The sequence below is a fragment of the Ranitomeya variabilis genome, chromosome 5 (genome assembly GCF_051348905.1).
Source record: "Ranitomeya variabilis isolate aRanVar5 chromosome 5, aRanVar5.hap1, whole genome shotgun sequence".
Lineage (NCBI taxonomy): Eukaryota > Metazoa > Chordata > Amphibia > Anura > Dendrobatidae > Ranitomeya > Ranitomeya variabilis.
In genome coordinates this window covers 660,822,925-660,845,478 of record NC_135236.1, presented here as the reverse complement: position 1 = coordinate 660,845,478, position 22,554 = coordinate 660,822,925, and the positions used below count along the sequence as shown (strand labels likewise).

At 39.0% G+C, this 22,554-nt stretch overlaps 1 protein-coding gene across 1 annotated transcript in view; it reads left to right on the top strand.

Annotated features, from left to right (window-relative positions):
• The window catches only part of ANO2 (anoctamin 2), a 249,373-nt gene that overhangs the window by 88,595 nt on the left and 138,224 nt on the right, over positions 1-22,554 (top strand). Inside the window, exons 8-13 of the mRNA XM_077266525.1 lie at positions 3,905-3,960; positions 5,504-5,545; positions 6,664-6,728; positions 11,735-11,869; positions 12,722-12,882; positions 17,409-17,491. Coding sequence (XP_077122640.1) covers positions 3,905-3,960; positions 5,504-5,545; positions 6,664-6,728; positions 11,735-11,869; positions 12,722-12,882; positions 17,409-17,491 — 542 coding nt within the window. The remainder of the gene's footprint in view (positions 1-3,904; positions 3,961-5,503; positions 5,546-6,663; positions 6,729-11,734; positions 11,870-12,721; positions 12,883-17,408; positions 17,492-22,554) is intronic.

Genomic DNA, 22,554 nt, shown 5'->3' with positions numbered 1-22,554 from the left:
CCCCCCTCCTTGTTGGGTCCTGAACCAGTTGTGAAAGGTAATTGTCTCTCATAGTTGTCAGACCCCGATCACCTTTACTGGAACTGCAGGTTTCTGTTCCCCAATCTATTTCAGGGTAGTTGAAGTCCCCCATAATAATGACTTCTCCTTGAGTCGCAGCTTCATCTATTTGCTTTACAAGGATATTCTCCATTGCTTCCATTAGTTTTGGAGATTTATAACAAACCCCTATCAGTAATTTATTATTTTTTCCCCCTCCCCTTATCTCCACCCACAGGGACTCTACATTTTCATTACATTCACCTATATTATCACGCAGGATGGGTTTTAAGGATGATTTTACATACAGACACACCCCTCCCCCTCGCTTATCTGTACGGTCATTTCTGAACAGGCTATAGCCCTGCAAGTTAACAGCCCAGTCATGGCTCTCATCCAGCCACGTCTCAGATATCCCCACCATGTCATAATTATGCTCCAACAACATTAGTTCTAATTCATCCATTTTGTTGGCGAGGCTTCTGGCATTAGTATACATGCACTTGATGTTACTCTCTGTACCTCTATTCTTTCTTAAATTATTAACTGTTCTTACCCCACCCCCATGCCACCGCCACCCCCAACTTCCTTATTTGTGCCCAGGTCTCTATCTGCACTATCTTCCCCTCCTATAAAATGAATACCCTCCCCCCCAATCCCTAGTTTAAACACTCCTCCAACCTTCTAGCCATTTTCTCCCCCAGCACAGCTGCACCTTCCCCATTGAGGTGCAGCCCGTCCCTAGCGTAGAGCCTGTAGCCAACTGAGAAGTCGGCCCAGTTCTGCAGGAACCCAAACCCCTCCTTCCTACACCAATTCTTGAGCCACTTATTAACCTCCCTAATCTCCCGTTGCCTCTCTGGCGTGGCACGTGGTACAGGCAGTATTTCGGAAAATACCACGTTGGAGGTCCTTGCTTTCAGCTTGCAGCCTAATTCCCTGAAATCATCTTTAAGGACCTTCCAAATATGTTATTTTTCTTTCTACGACCTTTGGCTCAATCTCAGTAGATGGATGAATGATCTGTAGGAAGATCGATCATGTTCAAGTGTAGATAGGTCCTCCAGGGTCTCCTCCGGTGTTATCGTGATAGTATCAAGTCATCAGGTTGCCGGGCTTCCTCTTCTCTTTGTTCCTTCTATTCTTCTAACGAGAATGTCCTTGTCCACTGATCGCTCTCTTCGTATGATGTGTCCAAAGTAGGCATGTCATAGCTTGGTGACCTTTTCTTCGAGATTTTGAGTTTGTAACTTTTATCTGTCTTTTTCTAAGCTCTTCTCAGCTGATTCATGACCAAAGATCACATTAAGTTGAATGAGCAAAGAAACAAACAATGAAGTCAAACGGTGAAAAATCTGTAATAAAACCCAATCGCAAAAATAAATTTTAGAGTCAAATGCATGCAATTAAGTAATTACAAAATGTGGACAACCTCTTTAATTTATATAATTCACATTTACGTAACTTACCACCCTTCACATTGTTAATTTGAAGTCGGAATTAAATTTTTATATTTGTCTATTTTCTCTTTGTTACAGATATGTTCTTTTTTTAATGTTTTTGTCTAGAACTTTTATGACTCTGATATTACATTTTCCAGCATTTTATAGCACTTGGACCAATAATAGAGCATTTTTGCTGACACATTTATTATGGATGCAGGTGAATTCAGTATAGATAATTTTTCCATCATTTCTGCTCTTGGGTCCAGCCGTATTTTTACTGGCTTTACACATGTTAATTGTGAACTCAACTCTCTAAAAGCAGTTACGATGCTGGCTTGACATGAGGAAATACGCTCCAGGACTACCTGTGAGGTTTAGTGAGACTTGATATAGTTCTATAAAGCAAGCGTAATGCTTTTTTTGTTTGTTTTGCTTTTATGCCTTAAAATTCGGAAATTATTAAATGTCTTTGCTCTTTTTGTGCTTTGGTAGCACAAGACTTACGCCCATTCTTAGTTGGTGGCATTGTATAAGAAAAATATGAAAAAAATCTGAGCTTAAAAACAGAAAAAAATAATGATGACCTATCCTTAAAATCAGTGAGGGTTCAACGGTGGTCTTCAACAAAACACAGGGGCTCCAAAGCTCCTTTTTGGCTTATTTTACCCTATCTGTGACTGTTATTACTTCTAAGTCCCATTCACTTGTATGGGGCTGAGTAACAGTATCAGACTCTTTTTTTTTTTTTCATTCTTTGCAGCTAGAGAAAAGTCATTATTCTGTCTCTCCCCATGACTTTAAACAAGGTCTCATTGATAAATTATTTCTTAGTACTTTGAGTGCACAAGGATGTACTGATTTTCGCTAATTGTAGGTCTCATTGGTTTATTAGCTAATCCATTCCTTTTGCTGCCATACTTATTGCTATTTGATTCCCTAATGAAAGTTGCATCAGTCTTTAGCATAGTGTCCCCGTGTTTGTTATGGGTTAAAGTTTTAAGCCACTTTTCTCATTCATGTCCATTCCTTAGTACTTGAGTGCAAGAGGGTGTATTGATTTTAATTAACTATAGGTTTGATGATTTATAAGCTAGTCCATTCCTTATTCTTCAAAGCTCCTTGTTATTTGATACCCCAGGGGAAGTCTTATCAGTCTCTCTCTAGTGTTGAGTCCCTGTGGTTGGTATGGGTTAAGGTTTTAGACCACTCTCTAATTCATGTGCATTGAGGATAAATCATTTCTCATTACTTGAGTGCACAAGGGTGAATAGATTTGAATGAAATGAGTTGTCTAATCAATCTTCAAGAGCCCACCATTCCTCTGCCTCCTGACATCAGTATGCTCCTGAAGATTGACAGCTCGGATGGATGATAACACCTTCGCACGCTTGCTCATCACTACTTGTAAGCACTGTGCTCCTTGCCTAGGAGAATGGCTACTGCTGATAGACTGCATGGTGGTCAGTAACCTAGACAATGAGCTGTAAACTACAGAGTCAATAATTCTTCAGTTCTTAGGAATAGAGAGGATTTTTGCTAATGCGAAAATTGCACAGTTGCTTGTTTTTACAACCAATTTGCTATTTTAACCATTTATCATGTTGAGACACCAACCTTTTACTATAAGTCTAATTGGGTTATTAGCAAATCCATTCATTATGCTTCTATGCTCATTGATATATAACTGTCCCTGCGGTTGGTATGGGTTACGGTTTTACGTCATTTTTTTAATTCATGTCAATGTATGTTGATGAATTAAATCTTAGTACTTGAGTGTACAAGGGTGTAATGATTTTAACTAACCTTAGCTCTGACTGGCTAATTAGTAAATCCATTCCTGTGATATACTGTATGATTCCCCATAGCGTAGTGTCCCTGTGCTTGCCATGTATTAAGGACTTAGGTCTAGTTTTTCTTTTATGTCAATGTGGGTTAATTTTTTCTTAGTACTTTAGTGCACAAGGGTGTATAGATTTTAATATACTATAGCTCTTCCTATCATATCAATTCCTGAAACTTCCGGGTTTATCGATATATGATTCCCCAATGGAAGTGGAAGATTTGTATAGATTAAGGGTTTAGGTCCCATTTTTCATTCATGTCAATGTGTGCTGATGAACTATTTCTTAGTACTTGAGTGCACAAGGGTGAACTGATTTTAATTAGCTATAGCTATGATTGGCTAATTAGCAAATCTATTCCTTCTACTGCCATGTTCATTGAAATATGATTACACACTGAAATTAGTATGAGTTCCAAGCGTGGTATCCCTCTGGTCAGTATTCATTAAGGTTTTAGGTCGCATTCCACAAATATGAAGGTTATGTGAAAAATGAGTAGTGTGACGAGTATATATTCCGTTTTGGATTATATATTGCCATACATTACATGTCAGTAATAATCTGTTATTGTTTTTGAAGGTATTACCACATTAATAGCTAACAACGTGTATGACTCGGCGTATCCTCTGCATGATGTAAGTTATGTTTATGTTTTTGAGATTTAAATCATTGTCATAGTACAGTATGCTCCTAGGAAAGTCGGAAAGATCTGTTTCAGTTTATAGGAAATTTTATGTTTTCATTTTTTTTAGTGGTGTCTGTGATATAACAAGGTGGCGTCCACTAGGGGGTCTCGTTTCTATTCCTTCTTACAAATCATCATCCATGAGAAATTACCAAATTAACTTAATTTGCCAAATTTCCTGAACTCGGCAAGTTCAAACACTTTGCATTTCGATTACCATAAAAAATGCGCTCACTGCCATCTTTAGCATTGGAAAAGATTGCATCAGCCAGAAAAGGATCACATGACTCAAGCACAGCCGGGGAAGCTTCCCCATAATACCTTTGTAACAATCACACTGTATGGTAGAGTATAATCAATCAGGAAGGAGAATCGTAGCCTGTGTAAAAGCTGAGGCAGGGAATGCAGCAGAAATTTTATGGTGAATCTGGATAGTGAGAGGATGTTACAGATCACAGTTTAGCCATAGACATAGCGAGAGAATACATATGATATAGTACAATCAATTAGGAGGGACTATCATAGCCTGTGTAAAAGCTGAGGCAGGGAATGCAGCAGCAATTTCATGGCGAATCTGAATAGTGAAAGCACGTGACAGCTCACAGTTTAGCCATAGACATAGCGAGAGAACACATATGGTATAGTACAATCAATCAGGTGGGAGTATCATAGCCTGGTGTAAAAGCTGAGGCAGGGAATGCAGCAGCCATTTTATGGCGAATATGGATAGTGAGAGGATGTTACAGATCACAGTTTAGCCATAGACATAGTGAGAGAATACATATGGTATAGTACAATCAATCAGGAGGGAGTATCTTAGCATGTGTAAAAGCTGAGGCAGGGAATTCAGCAGCAATTTCATGGCAAATCTGGAAAGTGAGAGGACGTCACAGCTCACAGTTTAGCCATAGACATAGCGAAAGATCACATATGGTATAGTACAATCAATCAGGTGGGAGTATCATAGCCTGGTGTAAAAGCTGAGGCAGGGAATGCAGCGGCAATTTTATGACGAATCTGGATAGTGAGCTTACGTCACAGCTCAGAGTTTAGCCATAAATATAGTGAAAGAAAGCAATAAAATGCTGAATAATCATTACAGATAGTGTGTGACAGCACATCAGTGAGAACAGTTACTATCAGTTTATCTACAGCAACGTGGAGGCCATTTTGACAATATTAATATGTGTTTGCATTAAATAGCTTGAAATGAGTTAGATACACTCCTAGGAGACTTCAGAGTGTTGCATACATCTTTTCAGTTAAATTGGAGTCATCACGATTTGCAGCGAATCAAAGTTTTTTGGAAACATTTGTCGGACCTGGCAAATTCGAAATATCAAAAGATTTGCTCATCTCTAGTGTCATTCCTTTGTATTTCTCTTTCTGTCTGACTCTGAATTCATAGATAAATAGATTACTTTATTATTGATCTAATCAATTTTAGATGTTTAAAAAAAATAGAATAATCTATCAATTTCTTGTATTTTCAGGGGGACTATGATCACAACCAGAGTGAAATAAATGATAGGATGGTAAGGTGTTTCACTTTCACATATTTTACATATCAACCTTTCTGACCCCGCCTATTTTTGAAAAATGGCCTCCTCTTTGCAATAAACTCCTCCTACCTAAACCAAGCTCCTCCCATTTTCATCAGGTGTATCTGACTTCCTCCTATTAATGACCTGACCCCGCCTATTTTTGAAAAATGGCCTCCTCTTTGTAATAAACTCCTCCTACCTAAACCAAGCTCCTCCCATTTACATCAGGTGTACCTAACTTCTTCCTATTAATGACCTTACATCTATTACTCTAAGAGAATCTGGGAAAAGATACAACTATTGAAGCTGAAGGTTGCTGCTTTGAAAAGTAGTTTAGGGTTCCAGAGCTCTGATCATTGGAGCACCGACGTTAGCCTGAACTTTTCTATATATTGCTTAATTTTTTGCTTTGCTGCATAGACTGTGACAGAGACAGCAGAGTCATCTCACTATCATTATACTTTACTTTAACTCTTGACAACAATTTTTTTTTTGTTATTTCCCCATTTCCAAATCATTTTTTTTTTTATTTTGCTATTAATGTAGCCTTTAAAGGGATTATCTTTGGCAGGCAAAGTTTTATTTTTTTTCATCCTATAGTTTTTCATATATTCAAAAATTTAGTAGCATTTTTTTGGCCTGTCATTTAAAAACAAAACAAAAAACCCCAGCAATTCTTCCTCTTTTACATCACTCACCACTCAATATAAATTACATTAACATAATTTTGTGGGTTAATTCAATTCCAACAATATCAAATGTATGTCTTTTTTTTTTAATATTTCGAAAACAGGTAAAAACAGAATCTACAACGGTGCTTAATAAACTTTTCCGATTCAAGTTTCGCCTGATCGGCTTTGTCAGGGGCAGTATTTTTTTTTTTATTAAAGTCAGGATTCAAGTGGATGATATTTTTCAGAGTAAACGTTCATGCTAACTATGTTTGATTTTTAAATTTTTGTTTTGGATTATTGGACTCTTACATCTGCCATGAAAATCAATGATGAAATTTAAATTTGTCAATTAGTCATAGATGAAAAAAAACATTATTATTAAAAACTGATAAAGTTTGTCATTCCTTATCCAACTCATTGTCTATTTTTTTTAAGCTATTACACAGAGAATGGGCGAGATATGGAGCATTCTACAAATATCAGCCTATTGATTTAATAAGGTAATGTAATGCTAAAAAACTATGTGTAATAATATTCAATCTGGACCAACTAATTATCAATGTTACTTTTTTTAAATCATTTTTCTGGAGCCAAAATTTAAAAAAAGGTGCTTTAGGATTCCATAAACTATGGCTGATTTCTTCCAGAAAGAGCGCCTCCCCTGTCAACTGTTTGTGTCTGGTATTGCAGCTCAGTTTAATTAGCTGCGATGCTATGCTGTAAGAAAGAGATCAAGTTTTTTTCTAATCCTGTACAACCCCTTTAATCAAATGAAATGTGTATTTGGTCCTTCAACTAACATTTCGAGGTGATCTATGGGAAAAAAAAGGCAAATAATATTTTTTTTCTACGCAATTTTCTAATGATCTCATCAGGCTGGTTTTCTCATTCCAGAAAAAAAGAAATGCCAAAAATAAATAATCATGTAAAAATCATATTTCTCTTCATACATTACGTGTTGCATGTTTTTTATTACTTTTTTAAAAAAATGTAATTTTGAAAAAAAGTAAAAATGACATTTAATTCCAATTTTTTTTAAATTTTTATTAGTGCACGTTAGTTTTTTTTGGTCAAGTTGTGATTCTATTCTCTCAATTGACCTCGTTAGATATTTGTAAAAAAAAACATTTCACAATTTATTCTTGTGAATTTCACATAGATCATTGAGAAAAAAAATTGTATGCATTATTAGGAAATGGGATTTTTATTATTATTATTATTATTATTATTTTTATTGTTTTTATTATTATTATTATTATTATTATTATTTATTTTTAGGTCATCATTGATTCCAAGGTGCTGTACATGTGAAAAAGGGTTACATAAAAAAACAAATATGAATTATAATGAAAAGATTAACATTGACAGACTGGCACAGAAAGGAGAGAATCGTGCCCTCAAGGGCTTACAGTACAAACATTAACTAGGAAGGAGAGAGTAGGTCGGGGGAGCAGGGTTGCGGCAGCTCTGGTGGTGTTGAGATGGCATCAGGGTTATTGAAGGCTGTAAGCCTTACTGACGAGATGGGTTTTCACGTTTCGAGTGGGATAGATAATTGGACATGTTTGGGCACAGAGCTCCAGAGGATGGGGGACAATCGGGAGAAGTCTTGGAGGCGATTGCGTGAGGCATGTACGAATGTGGAAGAGCGAAGGAGATCTTGGGAGGACCCTAGTTTATTAGATATCAGAAAATTAGTTTGGAGATATATGGAGGGGAAAGATCATGGACGTCCTTTTAGGTCAATGTTAGAAGTTTGAACTAAATTTGTCGAAGAATTGGAAGCCAATGAAGGAATTTGAAGAAGGGAGCGAGGACAGAAATGGATTACTCAGGAAGCAGTGGAGAATTGCGAGAGTGTTAGCAGGGAGGCCATAGAGGAGGATATTGCAGTAGTCAAGGTGGGAGATGATGAGGACAGCACTAGCATTTTAGTAGATTCAGGGTTGAGGAAAGGACGGATTCTGGAAATATTTTTGAGTTGGGGCAACAGGAGGTGGTAAGGGCTTGGATATTTGGGTGGAAAGATAGGGCAGAGTTGAGGGTTACCCTAAGGCAGCGGACTTGAGATACAGGGGAAAGTGTGAAGTCATTTATAGTGATAGAAAAGTAAGGTAGGAGAGTTAGTTGAGAGGAAGGAAAGATGGTGAGTTCATTTTTGTCTACATTAAGTTTTAGAAAGCGAAATGAGAAAGACGGGCAGATGGCTGCTAGACACTCTGGGACTGTGGATAGCAGAGAGGTGACGTCTGGGCCAGAAAGGTAGATCTGAGTGTCATCAGCATATAGATGGTACTGGAAGCCATGGGACTTTACGAATAGTCCCAGTTGTCTTTATTGAGATCTCGTGAAATATGTGCCATTTATGGATTCCTTTAACAGATCCATTCAATATTGATAGAAATATGTATTTATATATGAATATTGTTCAGTAATTTTTCACACGAAGAAACAGATTGAAAAAATCCACAATGTCTCTAAGGTTTTGAGTCCTGCTATAGTAAGTCTTTGAGAGCTGTTACATACAGGTGAAAAAAATTAACTTTGCTTTTTTTTTGCAAAGTAAGCAAGTTTCAAAGTTTGGAGCTGTACAGAGCCAAAATATGGCACCCAAAAAAATAATCAGAAGATCCATATTGTACTTCCATATGCTTCCAATTACATCTTAACATATTACATTAGATGCCATATAATACAAAAATATTTTCAAAACCTCTATACAATGATGCCCTACAGAGGCACCAATAGGCAAAAAAATGGAATACCTACAGAACTGTAGGGAATCAGACACGTCAAGTGTCATATCTTTGTCTTTATGTAGCTCTACTGTGTGAAAGGGCCCCTTCTCCAGTGACCAAACAGTAGATAGCAATCTACCAGTAGACTTAAATAGCTGACCAGTAGATCTGGCTAGTAGACCAACAGGACATGGGAAAGAGGTTTTATGAATGGGTTGGAGGATATAATGAGAAGATAACTGGCCTGATGTGAGGTGATGGCGATCCACCATAGCGGGAGACAGATGTAGAGTAGATGAAGCCAAGGGTCAGGTAGTGACAGATACTAAGGAACAAAGCATCAGGATGCGTTAATGGACAACAGATGTAAGCATAGTCAAAGAAGCCAGAAGTAAAGAAATGGAGGTCAGGTTGAATCGGAACACGGAAAACAGCAAAGAATCGGCAGAAAAAAGTCAACAAAGCCTCATCACAAGAGTTCAAGTAGACCTATTAATTTTTTCATTCCACTTTATAAAGTATTAGTGGGACTCCATCTGGAATGTGTAGCTCAGTTCTGGGTACCAGTCCATAGAATGGATGCCATGGCGCTAGTAAAGGTACACATGAGAGCCACCAAACTGACCATGGTCATAGAGGATCTTGGTTAGGTGAAAAGATTAAAGGAATTTAAAAATCGTAGTCTTGAGAAGGGACATCTAAGGGGAGACATGATTAACGTGTACAAGAGCATAAATGGCCCATATGAAAAGTATGGTCGAAAGATGTTTCATGTAAAACACCTTTAAAAGACAAGAGGGCATTCCCTCCATCTGAAGAAAGAAAGGTTCAATCTCCAGAGGAGACAAGGCTTCTTTACTATGAGAACTATTAATCTGTGGAATAGTCTACCTCAGGAGCTGGTCATAACGGGAACCTTTGATGACTTCAAAAAAGGCGTAGATTCATTTTTAGAAGCATAGAACAAATAATTTTGTAAAGTTTTTTTCTAAATGTTTGGTCTGGGGAATCAACAATTGTGAACAGGAGGGAAAGATTAGCTCTTTTGGGGACCGGATCATGCATTGTGGTTCTACACGTGACCCTGCACTTTGTCCGTTCCCATCACTCTATTGAACTTGATGGACATTTGCTGGATGGTTTGTTGAAAAAAGTTAAGGGGTTACATATCAAAAACTTTTTACAATTTTTTAGCACATTTGTAAAAACCTTCCAAAAATAACATTACCAACAAGCAAACAGATGTTTATGAGACCACACAGAGACCAACATTTAGGAAATGTGACTATAGAAAAATCCTATGACCACTAGACCCAGTTCCTCCTCCTTTCCTCTGGAATTACGCCGCAGAACAAAACAAAACAAGAGAAAAAGTTGCAAAACAAAGTTGGACTTTTATTTCCTACAGCTTTACGGGGACATTTTAGCAGATGCAGGGGGATAGAACCCTCGCTGGGAAAAGAACCAAAACTGATTTGCATGGTTAATCATTTGGGAAGCTGGCACAGAAACAACGACATCCATCCAAGGAAACTTGATCGCTGTTTCAAGACTGATAGATAAGATCTGAAGTGGAAAGAGGCACTAGGACATTTTCGATGACAGACGAGTTGAGATCATTAACTACTTACTCTTGATCATGTATCATGATACACGACTAATGAAAGATAGAAAGTAGAAGTTACTTCCCGCGCAGCAGTTGTTACTCTATATTTTACACTTATCGTTCAATTTACCGGCCATTTGGAATATCCATTTCTCCTTCCATGGAGCTAAGATTATCTTGTCATGGGTAAAGAATTCAAGCCTATGAGCTATTGTATGGATATCCAACCATTTTACACATTGTACTGCATAATTCCATCGCCGCGAAGGAGCTCAAATGTTGCTTAAGTAGATTTTTCAATTAGTGGTTTATCCTTTTTTATTTCAAGGAAATATATACTTTAGCAAACAGTTTTATTATACCATTGCTTTAATGTATATATACATGGTGTTGATTAAAAATCTGCCATTCAGTGTATGCAGCTTCTGTGCAGACCCATTTGTCTCCGTGGTTACAGACTACAATCAGTGTGTAGTCGGATCTGGCAGTCATGAATTATTCTTACTGCTTTCTGTTCTTGGTAAGGGGTTTAAATGGTAACATTTCTTGTTATAGAGAAAAACATGCCAGACATGCCGGTGTAAGGAGACTTATAGGCTGTGCAATTCTCCTCTTGGAGATTTAATATGCATATTGTCTCTTTACAGAGGAAGAGGACAAGAACTTTAGCGCCACTTATTGGAATTAACAATTCTAAAAGCCAATATTGATACTTTAACAAACCTTAGAATAAAAGGCAAACCAGAATTTCAATTTGCGGACACGTGTTTCTGGGTGTTGCCCCTCATCAGTGCAAAGCATGAGATTTAATTTGGTTAGGTGAGAGGCCACTGGCTGATATTTAAGGGGTAACTTGAGTGACATGGCTGACATGCCAGGGTAAGGAGGCTTATTGGTAAAGGATGGTAAATGGAGTAAAACAAAAATTGCAAAATTGCTGGGTAATCTGACCATTGACGTTTTCCTCTTTCTCTATCCTTTTTTAACTGTTATCATAAAAACTCTCTTTTTTACAATGTTAAATGGTTTGAATATTATTTAATCATCTGTTTAGTAATGAAATCCAATTCCATACATTTAATTAAAAATTATTATTTTTTTTTTTTTAAATGAAGTAATAAGGATTTTTTGCCTGTGTCACCTGTGAGTCTGTTCATTTCAGAAAGTATTTTGGAGAAAAAATTGGACTATATTTCGCCTGGCTTGGTCTATATACGTGGCTGCTCATTCCTGCCTCTTTAGTTGGGATCATAGTGTTTCTATACGGATGTGTAACTGTCGAGGCCGATATTCCAAGGTAAGAATTTTTCACGTTCCGTCCTTTACCAAATCACAAAATGAAAAGAAAAAAAAAGGAAACCTTATGTTAAAATTTTCCATTTTTCCGATTTCCAAATATCCTTGTTCTCTCCACATAGCTTTACATACCGTATACTGCATATCACCTATCGACAGGATCCGCGGGGGTGTGTCATGAAAATTTAGGTCACTAACGTCTCCATGGGAATTGAGCAGCAGTGAGCACGTGCGACCACTGCTTCATTTACTTTCCATAGGTGGTCGCACATGCTCAGTACTGCTTAATTAACACAAGATTTTGGGCTGTCTATTCTAAAGACAGAGGGTCTCAATACTTGGACCAATGCTGGTGATACATGTCATTGGTGAGACAACCCCTTTAACTTTAATGAGTTTGGTCCACTAACAAAATGCATCCCCTATCTGCAAGATATGTGACATGGGACCCTACATAATATAGGTGGAGGTTCTTGCAGTAGGAACGTCCTTAAAGTTCCTTGGTCACAATGCAAAATTTGAAACGTGGTCCCCTGCCTATCTTTTGCCATTTATAATGCGGAAGACTTTGGCTCCTTCCAGGCTCCAGGGTCCAAAATTACTGCTCACTCTAAATCCCATAAACCTACACCGCTAGGGTGGGAGTCATCAAAGTGGGCACAATACTGTTAAGGGGGTGGAAGAGTTGCCTGCCATACAAGTTCAGTTCACTAGAATAGGCTTGAGCTGTATTTATTAGGCTCAGCCTGTGAACTGGGATGGCGCTATTTCTGAAACAAAAAACCTTGAGATTTCATCAAACCAATGATTATACCATATTGACTAATTAACAAATGTTTTATCTATTACATAGCAAAGAAATGTGCAACGAGGAAGAAAGTTTCACAATGTGCCCGCTTTGTGACAAGGCATGTGGCTACTGGAATTTAAGTACTGCCTGTGGTACCGCCCGTGCCAGTCATTTATTCGACAACCCGGCCACTGTTTTCTTCTCTGTCTTCATGGCTCTTTGGGGTAAGTAAACTTGCCAGCAAAAATTGTTCTTCTAGCCGGTTCTGATATATGAGGACAATCGTTTGCCTTTCCTAATGTGCAATCGGGGAGGAACCGACCCACCATTGATCGGCAATATGAGGTTTAAAGGAGACCCCAGTCGTTCAGGTGCCATGACTCGGCATTCAAGTCTTTGGCACTAAATATTATAGCCAAGCTCAGGGTTGCACAAGGTTATCTTAATATCTTCATGGCTCCCTTTAATAATGGGGATAAGTAGGGGTCCCAGCCGGGGGATGCACAGCAATCTAACAATGATGACCCATCAGCGATATTTTACATATCCCTTTAAAGAGGGTTTGTCACCAGGTCAAAAGTGGCCAGTTTTTGCCCTTAATTTATTCCGCTGCTCTCCTGAGTTTTCCACGTTTTTTTTTAATCAGCCATAAGGTTCCAGAGATATAGACTTTTTTTTAAATTTAGTGCAATTTTTACCATCTTTACAAGTGGGCGTGTCAGCCTAAAGACACACCCCAGAGGAGCCTGTGAGCTTTGTTTACTCTAAATAAAGACCATAAAATTAGCACTAAGTATAAAACCCCCTATCTCTGGAGGATACTAAAGAAGCAAGAAATTGAATACTCAGGGGAGCAGCCGAAATAAAAAAAAAAAAAAAACTGGCCACTTTTGACCTGGTCACGGGGTCTTTTTAAGTTACCGTTCTGAGTAACAGTTAAAGGTTTATTCCCATCATTAAAAAGATAGGTGATAGTTTGTAGAATGCTGTGGACCTGACCATTAGGACCCCTACCGATCCCAAGAATGGGTCTCTGAAATGCCCGGTTAGAATATAATGGTTATATCTATCAATGGAATAGAGAATGAATGGCGCATGTGCTGCCATTTTATTTTATTTTTAAAAAATATTCTATTAAAAGCCAATTTCATTGGTAAGGAAGTAAGCTCCCAGGAGTGGAACAGAACGAGCATTAAATTACAATATACTCTTTTTTTCCTGTGCCCCCGGTAGCAGAATGCTCAGCTTATATCGGAGATTCTGCGCGGTGATTGACATCTCCATTGTGCTCCTAGGAGCCGAAGCAGCTAGTCTTACCCATCCTTAGTAAATAAGGATTTCAGGGAAACTGTCATACATTATTACTTACCACAATATGTGGTCTATGCTCCACTGACTCACCCTCATGTGGGGGAGGGGTGCATTAAAGGGCACTTTATCTTTAGTGATGTGGCTTGTTCTTTCAAGTCATAGGTAATGCTCAAATTGCACTTTGATATCTGATTGGATATCTTTCCTAACTTTGTAGACTTAAAGTGTAACCATTTTTTCTTTTTTTAATTCCATGAATTAATAGGTCACATGGAAATAACCAACTTTATCATATATGGTATCAGCGAAACCTTCTTATTCTCCTCCTGGACTGATCTTTCATTCTCAATTAATGCACAAAATCAGTAACATCTGTATTCAGTTAAGACAGATTTCCCCACTGCTGAGATAGGAGATGACAGTTGGTGCTTATAAGATTGTATGGAAAGGGGAGGAGCTAGAGGCGGACACGGACATTCTAGGGAGGAGCTAGAGGCAGACACAGACATTCTAGGGAGGACATAGAGGCAGAAACAGACATTCTAGGGAGGAGCTATAGGCAGACAGATATTCTAGGGAGGAGCTAGAGGCAGACACAGACATTCTAGGGAGGAGCTAGAGACAGACACAGACATTCTAGGGAGGAGCTAGAGGCAGACACAGATATTCTAGGGAGGAGCTAGAGACAGACACAGACATTCTAGGGAGGAGCTAGAGGCAGACACAGATATTCTAGGGAGGAGCTAGAGACAGACACAGACATTCTAGGGAGGAGCTAGAGGCAGACACAGATATTCTAGGGAGGAGCTAGAGACAGACACAGACATTTTAGGGAGGAGCTAGAGGCAGACACAGACATTCCAGGGAGGAGCTAGAGGCAGACACAGACATTCTAGGGAGGAGCTAGATACTGAAGCAAACATTCTGCTGCAAGTTCTCACGAAACAGCAGTTACAATTCTCCATGGAGCTTTATAAGCACCAAATCTCATCTCCCATCTCAGTAATGGCAAAGTCTGTATTCACTGATTTCCCAGTAATGAGATATAAGATGTTAGTTGGCTCTTTTAAAATTCTATGGAGGGAGGATGAGCTAGACAGAACCAGACATTCTGTTGCAATTTCACCAACTGTCATCTCCTATCTCAGTAATGTGAAAATCTGTATTCACTGAAGACACATTTTACCTGTGAATTGAGAATTTCGACAATGAATGATCAGTTCAGGAGGAGACAAAATTGCATTACCCAGACCTCCCATTTATTTTAATAGACAATGTGTAATACTTCGTTTTTCCTGCAGGTGAAACTGCAAGGAAATTGAAAATTTTGGACACTTTTTTGATCTCTGAGATTTCAAGCAAAGTGAACCTTGTGAAAAGTTTAGGGATTATTAGACAATAATGTGTATCTCATTCATTTATTGCACAGTTTGCACTATTTTTGACACAAAAAATGATGCAAACAGTGCCAATTTTTCAGGGACAGTGGCTTAGCCATCGGTAGGCTTTTGTGTGTATTCTTGAGTTGTTCCGGGATGAGCACAATATGCTGATTTTGAAAATTAAGGGTCTGTGCTTGCAGTCAGTCAAAATGAACAGTATTTCTTACATCTAGAGGATGAAAATCCGTCCAGATCAGGCCCAAATTACACAGATACAGAGCTTGTTACAAATCAGTACTTGATGCTCTGTAGGGAGCTTTGCATCTGTGTTAGCTGAACATTTCTAGGTTGGATTTTCAGCCTGGTGAAAGTGTAAATTTATGGAGGGCTGTGAAAATGACAAGGTTTAGTTGCAATTGTAAGAATTCTGGGGAAAAAAGCAAACAAAATCATTAAAATAACACTGTTGTTAAGTGTGTATATGGTCTATAATTTTTTTTTAAAAGGGTTACTTATAGTTTACAATAGTGCCGCCCTTGTCCACAGGCTGTGTCTGGTATTGTAGCTATGTCTATTTCACTTAGTTGGAGAGGATTTGCCATACCAGGGACGGCCTGCGGATACAAGTGGCGCTGTTTCCAAAAAAAATAAATAGTAATTCACTACAACTCCTTTAATTGGTTTACGAAACCTATTTATAAAGGTTGTCTATTTAGGAGAAATTCCATTCGAGAACCTCCAGCAGGAGATGTCAGCAAGATGGAAAATCCTATGATAGAAATGTTTACTACTGGCCGGTAATATTAGATGTTCTTAAAACCTAGGCGGTAATTAACTAATGAATAAGTTAAAGCGTCTGTCAGCAATCATATTCAATACGACTATGGCCCTGTTCTCGAGTGTAAGGACAATTAACCCTAAAATACAATTCAGAGTAGCGACGTAGACGTGTTTCTATAGAGATTCTGTACATACCTCCAGGCACCTGACACCGAAGAAGAAAGGGGGGAAACTAGAGGAAAAGGAAAATGGAGAAGTTTCCTCTAAAATAATCAAGCTTTTGTTCCAATAAAGGAGGACATAGTTGTCTTTCACCCAATAAGGGATGTAATAGAGGGGAAATTTTTATTTTGGATAATTTCCCAGAGAAGCATTGCATGGCCTCTAAGTCTCCTTACACTGGGATGTTAGGCATGCCACTCCTCACAAGGAGAAACGTTACCCCTTAGGCTCCATTGTGCTGATCACTGAGGGGCCCCAGTGGTCAAATCTCCTACGAATAGACCATAATTTGTTTTCACCTAACAACCTTTTTAAGAAAAAACCCAGTAAAGTAATTGGGAGATTGAGTTGGGTCGATCCGTTTGTTCTTAGGGAAGATGGCCCACCACCAGAAGAGCCTGGCAGGGATTTCCTTCCATCTCTTTGCTGAAAACGCATGCATGCTCTGTCAAACTGAGCATGCAAGTGCATAAGGAGAAATAGCTTTAAAGCAAACGACCATCCAACATGTATTGAAGGTGTATTTACACCATTAGTTCCAAGTGTTTGGCTCCAAAGTCATCTCTCTTGCAAGACCTTTGGAGCCCAATATTGTGTCAAAGCCTGAGTACTCTGAATTATTCCCTGGTACTAAACTGGACCAGTCCAAATCTATTACTGAGAGTGAAATAAAACAATAGTATGTGTAACAGGGAATTTCATGCATTTGGAGAATCCTGGCCCCCCAATGAGAAAACCGTAGTAAAGCATGCAGTACCGCACATGACCACCCGGTGGCGATAAATGCTAATGAAATTGTATAGTAGGGTAGCTTTTAGTTTGTATATTATTTTAGACAGGAATTCTATATACTTCGCCATGAGTTGTATGTCGTTTGTATCTTTCTTTTTCCTATCATTAAAAAATATATATATATATATTATGCAAAATCTTCCAAACGCACCCCCTCTATACAATACCCTCCGAGTGACACCATTTCAGAGAAATTTCCACCCCATATGGCTTGTATAATATGTCTATCATTTATCTGATCTTTATATCTCTTTTTTTTCCAGCTACTTTATTCCTGGAGCACTGGAAACGCTTACAGATGAGGCTCAGCTACTTTTGGGATCTTACTGGATTAGAAGAGGAAGAAGTGAGTTTTACTTTGTTTTTATGGTAGTAGAACTATGGACTGGGTTCTTCTACAATTTGGCTGTAGGTTTATTTTTTATTTTTTGGGTTGCTGCCCCAGTGTATTGGTCGTTATTTGTAAAATCGTAACTGTACAAGCTTCCTATATTGTATGGATAGGCAGTGTGGCGCAGGGCGTGTGCGCCGCGTGGCTGCGGAAATGAATGGGAGATAATGGACGGAGTCATCTGCCTGTTTACTGTCCGCCATGAGTGACTGCAAAATGACTGTGCAAGTAGCCTGGAAGAGGAAAAGGAAATAACTTGTGCGATCTTACGGAAAAACTTGCCACCTTTGTTCCATCACATCTATAATCCAAAGAAAATGAGTAACCCTATTTCTTCTGCAGCCTTCATGTATTCCCATACATTGCAAGCTGCTTGATGCTGTTCACTCCCAACAGCCGTGATCCTTGTTGGCTCAATCTCCAGTACTTTTATGTTCTCCTGGGGTCATTTTATTTGCTTTTATGTAAATTCAGCTTAATTGAGGAAACACAGGGGTCTTGACATTCTTCTGATGGAATTGACAGCAAGAAGCATCGAGCAGCTTGCAGTGTATTGGAATACATGCAAGCTGCAGAAGCAGAAAACCAATCATAGAAATGTGTTTCAATTAAAAAAAAAATGATGTAAAAGTGTCTGTAGACTGCCCAATAGATGTATTAAATAGTATATACTAGTAGATGTATAAGAAAGAGAAGGGCAGAGTATGCAAATCAGCAATGATGGGCTGCAGGGTATCATTGACTAGTTTTTTTTGCATGCGGACATTTTGTCCTATTCTTGCAAGAAGCTACAGCTCCTATGCAAAAACTTGAAACCCCAATGGAAAATCTGTTGTAAGGTCCCACACCAACCCTGGTGGCACAGGGGCCTTTGGGTCCCCTCCGACGCCAACTGCAACCTTAGCAGCCCCTAATGCTTCCGGAACCTTGAGCTCTTCAATTCCCTGATACACGCATTGTAAATTGCCATTAGAAATGCTCGGAATGAAACCAAGGAGGCGACGAGAGCTTCTTTATGAGTGTCGATGACTCAGAATCGAGGCCCGGGACAAAGCGCCGGAGGAAGACGATGCGAACTCACTGCCTCATGGGCCTAATTGTTAATGACTTTAATGGAAACTTCTTACATAGTCCCTAGTGCGATCGGTAATCTCTGCAAAACAAAAACGGCCTCCGAGAATTTCAGAATCTCTTACTGTTTCAAACCCCTCTCTTTTTTGTCAATTTTTTCGTTTCTGAGGTCACAGAAATAAGGGGTTAACTTAGGCGGTCTGACATCTGATGATCCAGAACTACTAAATAGTCCATAGAGAGGCCAACGCAGTCAAGATGAGCGAACCCGAACTGTAAAGATTGAGGTTCGTACTCAGACACCAAGTGTCCGGTGCTTCTTCTGGAAGTCCGCTTTACAGTTCGGGAGTCCGGAAAGAGATAGAGAGAGATTTTCCAGCTCAAAAGTTCGGGTCTCGTTTGATTTCTATGGAATTCGGGCTCTACCTTTCTGGTACCCGAACTGAACTTTGGATTAAAGTTCTGTCGAACCAGGCGAACCGGAACTTTGACCGGTCCGCTCATCTCTACAATGCAGCAATACAGAGCTACGGATAAGAAAGAACCTTCCTTATTCCCCAGGATACATCAAGTGCGATTAAAGAGTCCTGGACTTCTTTGTGAGAACTGGCAGACTATAGAAAGCCTATGAATAGATTAATCCTCAAATATTAGCCCAATATAGTTGCTGTGAAATGGCGCGTAAAGTCGTTCCCACAACTGTCATTTTTTTTCCCGTGATCTATCTTAAGCCAGATATTGTAAACCATATCTGAAGAAAATCATTGGGGTCAAGATCAATCTAATCTCCTGCCCCTATTAATCTACCGCTGGTGCCCCTCATGTGAACAATGTCAGAGAAGGTTCTTTCTCAGGGACTCAGAAGATATTTTATTTCGCCAACCCTATTTTTCTTTTCTTATTATATTTATATCTTTATTTTTATAGTTTTATGTTTTAATTCTATACATTTCTTTTACTACTAGACATTTGAAGTCGTCTAGTTCTTCCCATAAAAGAAATGACAAAATATGACTAACATTTTTCCATAGCCTCATGGATAATGGGGTCAATACAAAAAATGGTGGGATCCATCAACAACTTTTTAAACTTGAATCATTCCATATTTTTTTTCTAGAAGGAACCCTGTATAATAATCGTATCACAATACGTCCTGCTGATGATCAATTGTATTTTGTGGGGGGAACCTTGGCACTGGCAATAGGTGTTCAATTCATCTGCAGCACCCCCACAGGCCAAATAGAGCATTACACATCTTACATTACAATTGGAAGTTTCGGGTCCTCCAGAGCAAAATTAACTTTTTCGTTGCTGCTCTGGCTAATAGATAAAAGTTTTTAAAGTCTGTAAGTTATACATGTATGTCCAAGTTCATGTATGGTTGTATGGAGCAGGTTCAATAACTAAGCCCACTCAATACACCGAGGGTGCAATGAAAGATCAATAAGAACACAAGGCACATAAAGACAAACCACACAGTAGCTGAAAGTACATCTAGCAGAGGTTTGGGATTAACAGCCCAGTTAAGTAGCCTGACAATTACCTGGGACAATGGACACCTGGAGACAGCCATCGCCTGCCAGTCTCAGATTGGACGGCTGAACTGTCGATCAAAACACCGACAGACTGGACTAGACTGGACGACTGAGTTGTCATGAGTTGTCAGTCAAAGTATTGACAGCTTCAGCACACCCCTGTACTAGATTGGATGGCTGAACCATCGGAAACTATATCTCAAGACACCTTGAGAGGTGGAATAGTGACATCACCCTTCCATGTTGGCCATTAATTATTAGAATGATTTTGACAGCCAATAAAGAGGATCAAGGTCTCCACTGGTTGACCGTCCTTTTTTTTTCGACGGAGACGAAGGGATAAGATTAAGAAGCTCCGACATAGTTCTGACTCCACTTACTAGTGGGTAAATATTGGAATTAGGCAAGAAAAATCCAAACTGACTATGGGTTAAGGAGGGAAAAAAAAGACCAAAAATTCTTGGAGAATTCCAAATATGGCCAATCTAGTAACACTCAACCCCAAGAGTAGATTCCCAGAGGGTGCCTGACAGCACCCCAAACTCGCAGATCACCATAAATTGGTAGGATCAAATGATAGGAACCGTAATCATGCTCGTCGTCCGCACAGCCAATAAAAAAGCGAAAGATCATTATATTACATAACCATGTAGGTGTAATGTTTCTGGCGTAGAGAATATTGCACCTTTAATCATGTTATGCGGAACCAACCCATTTTGAGTGATATTACACGAGTCTTCGTTAATATTAATGTGTTCTGAATGGGCTTTTGTTTGCGGCCATCAATAATTAAAAATGCACATGTTACAATGCCTCGGGATGTCTGCTAAAAAAAAGGACTATTCCCTTATTTATGAGCAGAAAACAGTTTTGATAAAATTCTTTTGAATGAAAAACGCAATGACTTTAAGAAGGGCATATATGGTTACATTGACAAAGCCAACAAGTCATAGTCCAGCGGAAGAGACCTCCAAATCAACCATGATGGAAAAGACAATATTCTGCAATGCCACAGGGTAGTAAGAAGTCTTTTCACTTCTTTCGCATTGTTATAATGGTATGCAAAAGAGCTCTCTCCCAGAAAGAATGAAGCCTAACTCTTCAGTGCCACCTATTGGAGGCACCTGACCTATACGTTATAGTGTTTTCAGTGAACCCTTCCCTTGGTCCATTGCCGAGTCTCTACCGCTTCTCCTGGTGACTGTTATTATCTGCAGCGCTAATGTCCCATTGATAGCACTGCAGCCAATCAGTAAGTGGCTTTAGAACCACTCCCCCAAAGAGCCGTTGTACTACAAGATGTAGTAATCTGGATGATAGGCTTCTTGCTGATACATATTATCTGCCTTGGACAGTTCCACTTGTAGTGCCAGATAATTCCTCTACTGTATGTGGCACTACCTTGCCTTTATTTTTCCAGAATGTCCAATTCCAGAGTCTTCCTGATGACCTTTTAAGGGTGTGAGCATTCCGGTAAAATACATATTTTACCATGACTCCCTTGCAGAACGATGATCATCCATAAAAAGTGGGGTTCATTATGGTGCCTTGTTGTTCTTTTCTCAATGTCATCTTAACCTGGACCCAATTTCCGACCCTCTTTTTTTTTTTAACAATAATGCATATTCTCTAGAAAAGCAAGCCCTAAATACTGTAGGTTTTCGCCACCCAGGAGCACCTTCCACCCCTTAATCCCCTCTCTCCAAGGGCCCCATTGTGATTGCATGATCTGACTAGTATATTTAATAAACACCATTGTTCCAAACCTGGTAGATGAGCAGAAACCTGGTTGAGACTTTTTGCCAGTTTTTCTCTTTTATCTGTCTTTTTCTCAACTCTTCTCAGCTAATTTATGAACACAAAATGAAACCACGTCAATGTTGAATGTGCCTGGAAACAAAAAGCCAGTAAAAAAGACAAGCTGTGCAACATTTTCAATGAAACACAATTGCAAAAATTGAGAAATGAATAAATAATGAATAAATAAAAATGGTCTCTAAAAATGGACAACCCTTGTCACGAGGGTGTCACGTCCCCTTGAGAAACCTGGAGTTAGAAGGTCACGTCGTGGGATGAATCGCAGGTCCTCTTTAATGACGGTGTGATTCGTGTCCTATTTGAAATGGATTTCCTTTCCATCAGTGTTGAAAGGGTTAAGGACTCTTTCCATTCTGGCTTAGAACCTACAGGTGGTTGCTCCCAGCTGCAGCTGCTAACATCCTCTCAACTCCCTATATTAACTAGCTCTTGGCGTTTCTTCTTTGCTGATGAAAGAGTTTTCTTCCTGTGCTAAGTGCTAAGCTGAGTATTTGGAGTGGGAGTTGTAGTTGTAGTGATCTGTAGTTTGCTGTAGTATGTGAGTGTTTATCTCCTGGTCCCTATTCCTATTTAGTTAATTCCTCCCTGTCCCTA